We start from the raw sequence: 11,173 nt of genomic DNA, 5'->3' as shown, positions 1-11,173 counted from the left end.
GTGTTTCTTCAGGGATTTATCCAGAAAGACTTCCAGGGATTGATGATTTCTTCAGAATTTTCTCTCTGGTTCTCTTCAAAAATTCATTTAGGAGTTCCTTCGAAAATTTCCGAAATCCATCTATCATCTTTTCAGTGATGTACCCAAGAACTTCTCCAGGATTACTAGATGAGTTTTTTTTCAATTTTACAAGATTTTCTGGAAGATTTTTTTCAGCGAATAGTATTGGAAGAATATTTGAAAAGGATTCATACAAGAACTAGGAAATTCTTAGCTAGTCCTCAAAAGAGTTCAGCTATAATTTGTCATGAATGTTTTGTAGATATTAACAAATAAAATCAGAGCAAAATAATGCACGAGTAAAAAAAAAAACCTTATTCTTCCAGGAATTGGTCATCGCTACCAGAAACATGTTGATTTTTGTATTGCACAAAGTACAACAGAGTGACTGCTGAAGGGTTAAATAATGCCTTTAGAATATAATGTTATTATATTCAATTTCATCATATTGCGTTTAGTTATAAACGTACTAGGTACAAATTTGCTAAGGGGGCTTGCCCCCTCTGACCGAAAAGCTGGTTACGCTACGCCCTTGTAAGCAGCCAGAAAGTTCCATTCGGAACTTTATCTGAACTTCGTGGAACTTGAAAGCTACTTAAGAATCTACTCGGAACTTTGTTGGAACTTTCTAGTTCCTTGAAGTTCATTTCAGTAGCTTGATGTTCTAAGGATTTATTTTTGTCATTTTAGCAAAAACATCAAATTTTCATAGACAAGTAAATTAAATTCACCAAATCAATGAATATAAAGTGCAAATGAAAAAAAAATTAAATATGACACCCACCAGATTCGAACCGGTAGTCGCTGCGTTAGAGCCCTACACTCTACCCCGACACCACAATTGCGATAACGTGCAAAGCGGATGAAATCTGACTTGAATCAATCTTCTGTCGACATCTAGATTTATACACTTGTACAGTAGCGAAGTTAAATTATTCATATTATTTATCTGTAACAGCGCCACGGCATGACGGCAGCTTATCACGCAGGAGGTCCCGGTTCAAATCTACATAGTAAATAGTTAAATAAGTATGTAAAGTAAGTTTTGAGCATGTTTCTCAATATTACGAGCAACAACAAGTTATGATGAATCTGAAAAATAAATTAATGTTTTCACAATCATTTTGAGGAAGTTCCATCAGAAGCTGCATAGAAGGCTATCCGACTTGCTTATGTGAACTTTCAAGGTCCGACATTACTTAAAATAGAGCTGCTTAGAAGGCTAAAGAGCAACCTCCAACAAGCTGCTTAGCTTAAAAAGTACCCTCTTATCTGAACTTTTGGTTACTAACTTGGGCTACGCTTCTGTGGCCAAACTCACCACGATTTGCACGGTTCTGGCGGTCGGCGTTCATCATCGATTCCTGTTTCGCCAGATGGACGTTAAGACAGCGCACAGTGGGAAAATAGGTATAAAACGCGAATAAATTCAATAGGCCATATGAATTAAGCTGAGTAAAATTTCACAGAGATTTGCTCCACGGCTTCACATAGATTTAGTAAAGAGTATGTATTTACTCAACTTTATTCATATGGCCTAATATCTCTGCTCGGAGTGAATGGATTTGAATGAATTTAATCATTCGTGCGGCGAATGACACCCTCCTTATCTGAAACTATAGAGATTTTTGCAGCTTGTGTCAAAAAATCATTCGAATCCATCCACTCTGATCAGAGATATTGAATTTATTCGCGTTTTATGGCTATTTTCCCCATTGTGCAGCGTTTCTCCATGGAGCTCTGAAAGAGGATACCTACATGGCGGTTCCGGATGACGTGGAAGCTGATCGAAGCATGGTATGCAAGCTTGAAAAGGCCTTGTACGGATTGAAGCAGTTTCTACGTTAACGTTAACGAGCAGTTGAATGGTCAGTTGCTCAAGCGGCTTAGCTTAGCTTAGCGGCTTAGCCAGCCAACCGGCCTGTGATCGCATATCAGTCCCATATTTGCTGGGTTCCTAGAAACCCCTAGAGAACCTCACCACTCACCAGGAATCCTTAAAGAATCTGATCGTAACCTCATTTTTAGATGTAATGTATTCTTTATTTATGAAGCTATAAATACCAATACTCGATCTAATACTAAACAACTAAACGGTTATATTGAAATAAAACAAACCTATATATAACACATCTAGTACCCCTCGTTGCCTTGGCCTGCTCGAATGTTGTACAAACGTAATCTCTTACAACGCATACAGAAACAGATTGGAGATATTGCTAGTACGCCATCATCGCCGTATACTGAAACTGATAGGAGCAAGCGAGATACTACCATGTTTCATTCATATTTTACGACACTAACCACACTTTCAACCTGAACGGAATGGGAAGCAAGACAACCAAATACAACAACAAAATCTCCAACTACGCCTCGACTCGAACTCGGGGACCAGATGATTCTGCTGCCTGATAGAATTGCATCACTTTTATTCCAACTACGAACGAAAACGGTCACAAGTGTTATTAGCTCTGCTCTTGCTACAAGTTATCTTAAAGATAAAGATTATCAAAACGCATAATTCCCAAGGTAGAAATCAGTAATCCAAGCGCATCAATCCGGAAGCGAGATTAAAGTAGGCACAAATTGTCCTATACTTCCCTTGGAAGTCGAGAAACCTGCATCAGGCAACTAACCGTTCGATCATCAAAGTAAGCATGGAAGAAAACTCAGGAGCCCAATACGATTGATTCCCCATACACTTGATTGATTTTTTGTCTTTGAACAAGGATAAAGGTACGAAAAATCCAAACCCCAGTACACCGAATTTTGCATCGGTTTTTTTTGGTGAGGTGAGGTGAACCAATTTGGTCACTTTAAATAAGAAGAGACATTTGAAGGTGGTAAACGTGAAGTACGAGCGAAGAAGCGAGTTAAGTGTAAAAAGTGGTGTCACGAGTGAAGGAGGTAGCTGCGAAGAAGACAAGTGTTTAAAAACTTCTAAAGAACATTAGAAGTGATACAGTGAAGAAGACAAGCGATTAAGAACGTTTGGAAACATTAGAAGTGATAAGGGGTCGAGCAAAGTGACGAACTTTATCAAATCCAATAGGAAATTCTCAGTGAAATCACCTGCAGCAGTGATTACCATGCGAGCATCAGTGAACAAGCATCAAAAACGCAACATCACCCACGTCGTCGTCACCGTCGCAGTTCATAAGCCCACGAAGAACATTCGAAAGTTTAAGCCCAAGTCCAAGTCGTGCTCGTCGTCGGCGTCGATTTCGAACAATTTTATGTGTCCCATCGGGAATATTCGTCGCATTTGTATGGTGGGTACGAGAACTACTATCGGCACGATCACGATGATGGGTTTGCAGCAGCGTCGTCAGTTTATCGCCGCCGGCGTCATCAATTCAATGTAAGTATTAGCGCGGAATCCCAAAAAATATTAAAAATCAAAAGAAAAAGGGTGGTTGCAGTACCAGATGCGGTACTAGAATTTGCGCCAGTGTTTGCGGGAGTAAATCGCTCGTACGGCGACCGCTTTCAAGTCGGCGCGGTCGCGATCGACCAATCACAGCCTGCTATGACGTCTCCGGTCGACCAATCGCGGCCCGTGGATATTTCACAACAAAACGCAAGCTTGCATTCGGGTGGGCAGTACTAGATCGCTGAGGGTGATATAGGTTCATTGATGCCTTCGTTGGTTCGGGCTTTACATTCACTGTTTAATTTTTGTGACGGAAGGTCGCATTTTACCTGTGCGCTTGAGAAGTTTGAAGGTTAAAGAAGTTGTTAGTTTGTGAAGTGAGCAAAAAAACAAGTGATCACAGCCTACTGCGGCCATTTTTTTTTTGGCGGAAGCGTTAAAGTTTATAACTTTAGTTATTGGTGGTGAATTTTTCGTGGCGAACTGGGCGAAACAAAACAAGCCGAGAAAATAGGGCGCAAATACGTGTGGAAAACGTTAGACCCTAAGGCGATATTTCTACCGAGTATGTATAATTAGTGTTAATTATAGTTCAACTACTAGTTTCAATAAGTTCTAAACTCAATCGGAAACGCAAAGCTGGTAGAGAAATCGATACATTCAACACCTACGCTTGGAAAATCGAACCGACTGAATAGTGCTGTGACGTAACGCAATAACTGGCAACGTAGCAGGCACTGGAACGAACAAACATGTCGCAACACGTTCGTTCGTACGCTTGCCTGCCTGAGTGACTGGGAATTTCCCAGCAATTCAATCGCAGAAAAAGGTCATGTGATGGGGGCCGGTTTTAGTTCCACGGTTAAAATTCGTAGAAAAGCGTCCGATGAGCGAATATTTTTGGCTTCGATTCAAGCGAACATCGTCGTCGAAATATGCTGGGGGAGACTTCGAGAAGTTTCCGCCGTTCTGTTTTATGGCGACACGCACTGAAAAGGTCAAAGTAGGCCATGCCTTTTCAGGATGAAATCTTGTTGAAATGCGGTAAAACCTTGGTAAAACCATTAAAATCAATCAAAGCAGCATGTTTAAAAATAATGCAGCAAAGTTTGATCAAACTACTACGCATCAGATTGAAAAAAAAAATACGAAGGAAGGCGACTAGGGATGATCATTTATTCTTGGATGATTGTATCCAACAATTATCAAACTTTTTGATGTGAAATCACGTTACACTTGATATAGTTATCGACAAGCCGGTAAAATATATCTGAGAAATCACTTTGTAAAACAGAAGGCGAAAATTTGATGACTTCTTTAAAGACATCTCTAACGAGGCAACTTTTGCTGCGATCTATGACTCATCACTTTCTAAACCGACCCAGCCATGAGTATTATGGCACAAACAGTCTAATCTATTTTTGCTGATCTCATAATTGCAGTGCCACGATAGTAATTTGGTCTAATCGTTGGTTGAATTATAAAACACCCCTGCATGCCATCATAGGTGGCAAATGTACGACCCAACTACCGTATGGTGAGGTGACTCACTTATCTATATTCGACGTCTGATTGAGCACCGAAGTTGTTGATAAGAGCAACGTCAAATAAACCCGGTAAACACTCATCAACTCATTATCTGGCACTGCGCAGCGATCGGAATAATTGATGAAAATCTACACTTTTTGCCGTGCTTCACCCTCTGTTTGAATCGGATGTGAAGCACCGCCTGCTGTGCCCTTCCCTCATCTAGTACTGCACTACTAACAACACACAAAGACCTTGTCACAGTCGTAGTAGTCGCTGTCGCCTTCGCCTTCGCCGCCACCAATGTTATCGCAGCCTACTACGACGGTCGACAGCGTGATGCTTGACTTGGTAACAGCGATTATCGATAGCATAATGAATGTTTTGTTTGATTTAACAATCGTCACTGGTTGCTGAAACCAGCAGTTTCAGTTGGGTGAAGCCATCTTTAATTTCGAATCCTTTCATTTTCGCTTCAGCTAGCTCGGTCAATGATCGATGGAATGACGAAAATACCTAGGGTTTTATGTCTACCTGGCATTTTATGGCCTTCGTGGCTGTATTTCTGCTAACGTGATAATTGCGAACAGTGGCCTTTATCTGTTTCTTGGAATTGTGTTAAAGGGGTCTTTGCTGGTTTTGCTGTGAACAAATCGATACGAGATAAGATTGAATCGCAATTATTTCCTTCAATTGATAAGACCAGCCAGGAGCTAGTACTGTTACAATCTGTACAAACAGTTGTTCTCCATTTCAGTTGTTAACTTATACAGAGTAATGAAACATCGAAAAATTACTCGAAGACCTCGCTCTAGCTCTTTTTACCCTTCCTTCCTTTTCTACTACCCTTTCTTCCAGTAATTTTAGCACTGTTGATGCCTTTCATCAGTGGAGCCATCTGGAGACACTTTCTTCTCGGAGACGTCCCATGAACTAGCTGAATAACAGTTTCTTAAGCTAAAGTTTGCTTAAGAGTACAGTAGACATTCGATAAGTACAACATGTTTACGTTTCAGTTACCGAATGTAATTCACTAACTGCAACGACTGACATTCGTCAAACGGCTGTCAATTCATGTCGGACGCAGCCAAAATGCACTCAAAAACATCGCATTGCAGCTGTAGTGCATCCGAAAAACATCGCAACTCATTTGACGTTTTGATTTTGACAGATAGCGGTGCGATAATTTCAAAATTGTTGCAGTTACCGGACTTGCAGCCAAACCGTTTGCACCGAGCGAACATCTACTGTAGTTTGTTCCACTCTTGTACAGCAAAAAAGTTTGTTGGGGTATCAGTCGCTCTGACCTTTTCCACTGTCCGTCTATTAGAAAAATCAGTAGCTCCCACGGAAGACACTTTCTGACAGGACACTTCTGTTGGTTGGTAGAACAATGAACTTATCCACGATGACGTCATACGCTAATTGACAGCATGCTGTGAAACGGTAACTGCGGCAGGGATGCCAAATATACAGATTTTTCTGTAATTATACAGATTTTTTCGCAGTTTATCATACAGAATTCTGTATACCAATATTACAGATTTTTGGAAAAGGATGCAGAATCTACAGATTTTTCAAAAACTTACAGAATTTCATACAGATTTTCCGTAAAACAATACAGATTTCATACAGATTTTCGGAAAAAGTAGTCATACAGATGATACAGATTTTTGGAAGGCCAAAATACAGATTTAAATTTGGCAACCCTGAACTGCGGGTCGTGTTTACTAAAATCACTGCTGACATCTTGCATCTGGCGAGGTCCGGTGAACATCCAGTGAACTTTCGGTCGCTGGATGTTCATGAATATGTCATTTTTTGTAAACAGTGCCCACAGTTACAGATGAAAAGAAGAAGCAATCCAGAGAAAAAATAAGACCGTGGATAAGTCCATGGTTGGTAGAACAATGGCATTGTTTGACTTGTCAAATGACAGTCCGCATCTACACTGAGACAAAAGATTGCATTGAAAATGATCATACTAATTATGTTGCCTGTGAAGCTTATTTTGCTTTGGTCAATGGGCTACTTTGATTTTAATTCGGATGGGCTGGTTCTAGAATCCAGATCATCGAAGTTGGAGAAGAAATTGCCCAGCTCATGAAAAAGCAGCACTAGATTACTGTTGCAATTAGCATCTGTTGGTGAAACATTTACACGTTCGAAGGTCTTAATCACGCCTTCAAAATCGTATCGAGTTGAGAACAAACTCAGCCTTCAAAAACGTGGTCTCGCTTTGAAATCGCGCCCTTCATCGCTGAGGAAAGTGAAGACCGCTACAGAACGCCCAGAAAACTACACGGATCTGATGTTTAGAAAGCGATCGTGGTTGTAACGCTCTCTTTGAAATTTTATGAGATTGATTCACACCTCGATTACTTCGATCCTTCTCAACAAATGAAGTACTAGATTGTCGTTGAATTCGACACCAACATTTCAAAAGGGCGTAACTGCATTTTGAAACAAACTCCTCTTTCACATCTGTGAATCGTATTTCAATGCCGCCATGCAAATCACCGCCAGTATAGGAAAGAAGAGCAATTTCTCTGTCTAGTAATGTTTGTGAATTTCGTGGGAAACTTTAAATATGACCCACAGATGTGAAAGAGTGGTTTGTTTCAAAATGCAGTTACGCCCTTTTGAAGTGTTGGTGCCGAATTAGCGTCTCTGTGTGCGACCAGTTCAAAGTCCAAAATCTCTTCGTCTACATCGCTCCGAGGCCGAGGTATTTGCGCAGCAGTCTTTCTGTGGCACTGCTTTATGAGCCTATACGGCCAGATACAAGCACAACACGAAGCTGAGTCCGCTTCTGTCGAACACTGCCACTATTTACATTCAAGATTTACAGCGATTTACTGCCGAAAACAGACTAATTAGTATAGTGATTCAGCTCATCTGATAAAACCACCACTTCGATCAAGCCTCTCTGTCCACATGTCAAACGGCTACAAGCGAAATTTGCCATCTCAACATGACGAAGCAAATTTGCAAAGATCATTCGTCGTGGCGACAATCACGATGACGCAGCGAAACAGTTTCACTCATTTCGGCGGAGGGCGCGAAGGTGTTCGACATGGCGTGAACACTTTCGTTGTCGCCAAATTGCTTCACGCATGCGTGCGATCGCGTTCATCTGATCGAATCGCATGATAGTAGACTGGAAAAACCAAAACAATAGAATTGCAATTCACGGCTCAAGCGGAGGTTACGCTTTACGGAGCCGAAACAATTGATAGCGTTTTTGGCACTCTTTGGTAAAGAGATGTGAGCAGTGTTTATTCCACGTAGGAATCCACAGCCTTCTAAGCTATTTTAGTAGTTTTCACCAAATTTTAACATTCCAATGAACATTATCCTAATCTTCTTTATTTTCTCCATTCTCTTTCCAGGTTGGGGGGCCAAAACTCTCAACTCATTGGTTGGTGAAGCTTAAGCTTTTAAAATTTCTATAAAACTCAACGGAGAACTTATTGTGAGTATCCCTTCTACCATGTCCTGTCAATGACTTAAGAAACCGTCTAAAATCCCCCTCCTCCCTCTTCTCTCCGTCTAGTCTCTATCAAAATGGCACAGGCAACTGGACTCGAAAGCGAATCCCGCTCTTGGCGAGAATCCCTGCCCTGCAACTACGTTGACCGACCCGAATCAGCAGTACCAGTACCAGCAACAACTACCAGACCTCGATCTAGAGCAATCCCTGTGGCTGGAGGACAACGACCACTACAACTCCAGCTGGATCAATCAGATCTGGAATCAGCCGCCACCGACGCCGCAAACCAGTTCTTTGACACCCCCGACGATCAGTGGTGCGTTCGGAAGGGTTGGATCCACACCGACGCAGACGGCCGCCAGCATGTCACCGTCTCCTCCACCGCCCCTCCGGTGGTCATCCTGCAGTATGTTCATGGTCGCTACGGACCAGTGGACGGATGGCCACAACCACCCAATCGATACGACAGGTGAACAGCAACTCAACACTCCAGAGCCGGTAGATATCCGCGGATTTGATTACGACGGAAGTTTGGGAGGACTTGGTCCAGCCAACGATCCAAGAAACGCTAATAGTAAGAATCACATCAACAACAGCAGCATCGCCACGATGAACGGAGAAGAACGCAACAGTATCATTGGGCACGGTAACAAGAGGGAAGAACCTTTCGAATTCAAGTTCATCCCGGCAACATCTCCCTCGTCCCCTTGGGCAACGTCAGACTTCAGCACCTCTTGGCAGTTCGAGCGCTGCCCGGAAGAAACTGTTCTCAGCCCCGAGATGAGCTACCTATCGCCACACCAGAGTCCTTCCGGTGTGCCGTCCCCGGAATCCAGTTCCGGGGTCGGCTCGGAAGAAGACGATTTCGAAACTTCTATGGATTTCAACAAGAACGACGAGTTCATTGTAGTTGGCAATCCATACGCCGACTACACAACTTCGTTAACTGACGAAATCGAGCAACTTTCGGAGTCATTCTACTGCAAAGCTGAGGACCTCATCTCCATAGAAAACCCCACCATAGAAGGGACCGTTGCCGTACCACCCTTCTTCCTGAAAGTCCTTCAGGAGGAAGAGTCGAACGCTTCCGACGGAACTCCATCGCTTCCCGTCTCGAACGGTACCGTGTATGACACACGCCCCTCAGTTGTTACCAAATTCCTAAGTGATGCTGACAGAGAAGATGAAGATTTTAAACTAGAGACGGCAGAGTACGACGTAGCGGAAGCTACTGCAATAACACCGGCAACACTACAGAGTGTCTCCAGTGACACTCTGGATTTGAAAACTCAAACCCAGTTAGAACACAACTATACGATTAAGCTACCCCTTCTGGAAGCCGGCAGCCCCGGCCACATTGTAACCACAAATAATACCCTGGTGAAGGAACTACATTCTTTGAAACCGAGAGACACCGTCGCAATCCTTCCGCCACTGCAGCAAACGCCAAAGCGAACACAACCGCCAGGTATCAAACGGCAGCTCTTCCAAAGAAAGATGCGAACCGATATGGCTGTCGAGAACAAACTAAAGCTCAAAATTCCAATGCCTAGCGCACCCATCGTGGCCCCAGTAGGCATCCTGAACACTCCGGACCTCACCAACCAAGTCCTGGAGCTGGAAGCCGAAGCCGAGATCCTCAGCGCCGAGGACCAATTCGACCTACTCACGTACATCTCTTCCGGAACGGTAAGTCTTTCGACTGCTCACATCTCCCCCTCAAACAAAACCACTAAACTTTCATATCTCCACAGGAATACGATGTCGTCCCACTCTCCCCGGTCGAGGAGAAACCCTCCATCCCCAAGGAGGAACCAACAGATCAGCCGGAGTCCACCATATGCCCGGACACGCTGAGCCAACTCCTGTCGAACGCGCGGCCGACCAAGCGGAAGCTCCCCATCATCACCTTGGACAACCTCGAAGAGCTGACTGCGTCCACAACGCCGAAGAAATTCCGCAGCGCTGCCTCCTCGACGGCTTCGTCCGTATGCGGAGACTCCGTCTCGGAAGCTTCCACCTCGGCCAAAAAACGCCGCGGACGACCGCCGAAGCAGTCCAGCTTGCACCAGGATCCGGCCGAATACGAACACCTCAACGAGGAAGACCTGAGGTACCGGGAGCAGCGGGACAAGAACAACGAAGCGTCACGCAAGTCGCGCATCAACCGGCGGGACCGCGAACTGAAGCTGGAGCACGAAGCAAACGCATTGCACCAGCAGCACCGGGAGCTCGAGAGCGAGGAACAGAAACTGATACGGGATTGTGCTCGATGGCGCCGAGCGGTTATGCGATTGGCGCTGCTGTAAAGCTGGAGAATGAGGTGTCTCTCTTACTTTTTTGATAAATTTGTAAACATAATATGCAGTACAACTTTTATTTCCTAGCTTGAGTAGCAGGAATTTTATGATTTAAAAATGGACGTAATTTAACGAAAACAGAGAAAAACGTAAAAAAAAACTTAGAAATACAAAAACCTACAAGTAAAAGAAACTAAACTTTTTAACCTTAAGTAATTGGAAAGATATAAAAACTGTCAAAATTGCCACAAAGAACAAAAAAATGCTTTGCATGGTAAATAGATGTATGATTCAGTTGATGTATTTGTACTTTTTACTTTAAACTTCAATAAAACAAAACTACAAAACAGTTCATACTTGTTTCATTTCCAATATCACGGATCCTTTGGAATATCACGGATCATTGGAAACCCAACGATA

At 43.1% G+C, this 11,173-nt stretch overlaps 1 protein-coding gene and 1 long non-coding RNA gene across 3 annotated transcripts; one reads left to right on the top strand and one right to left on the bottom strand.

The window, feature by feature from the left end:
- The first annotated feature begins 2,468 nt into the window (after positions 1-2,468).
- LOC109414695 (uncharacterized) lies at positions 2,469-11,102 on the top strand. 2 transcript variants are annotated; one of them, XM_019688527.3, is made up of 4 exons: positions 2,469-3,421; positions 8,353-8,435; positions 8,517-10,142; positions 10,208-11,102. In XM_019688527.3, the coding sequence occupies exons 3-4, from the start codon at positions 8,817-8,819 to the stop codon at positions 10,760-10,762; spliced, it is 1,881 nt and encodes a 626-aa protein (XP_019544072.3). In that variant the 5' UTR covers positions 2,469-3,421; positions 8,353-8,435; positions 8,517-8,816; the 3' UTR covers positions 10,763-11,102. The 2 variants fall into 2 exon arrangements, with proteins under 2 accessions (XP_019544072.3, XP_019544071.3); XM_019688526.3 differs by lacking the exon at positions 2,469-3,421 and adding an exon at positions 3,716-3,998.
- Positions 3,872-7,392, bottom strand: LOC134284984 (uncharacterized). Its single transcript, XR_009996045.1, has 2 exons — positions 7,334-7,392; positions 3,872-7,302 (listed from the first exon to the last, which is right to left on the bottom strand). It is a non-coding gene; the product is annotated as an uncharacterized LOC134284984 (long non-coding RNA).
- Positions 11,103-11,173: the final 71 nt, after the last annotated feature.

The sequence above is a fragment of the Aedes albopictus genome, chromosome 1, assembly GCF_035046485.1.
Source record: "Aedes albopictus strain Foshan chromosome 1, AalbF5, whole genome shotgun sequence".
Taxonomy (NCBI): Eukaryota; Metazoa; Arthropoda; class Insecta; order Diptera; family Culicidae; genus Aedes; species Aedes albopictus.
Note: the sequence above shows the minus strand (reverse complement) of the source record. Positions and strands in the feature narration are given on the sequence as shown.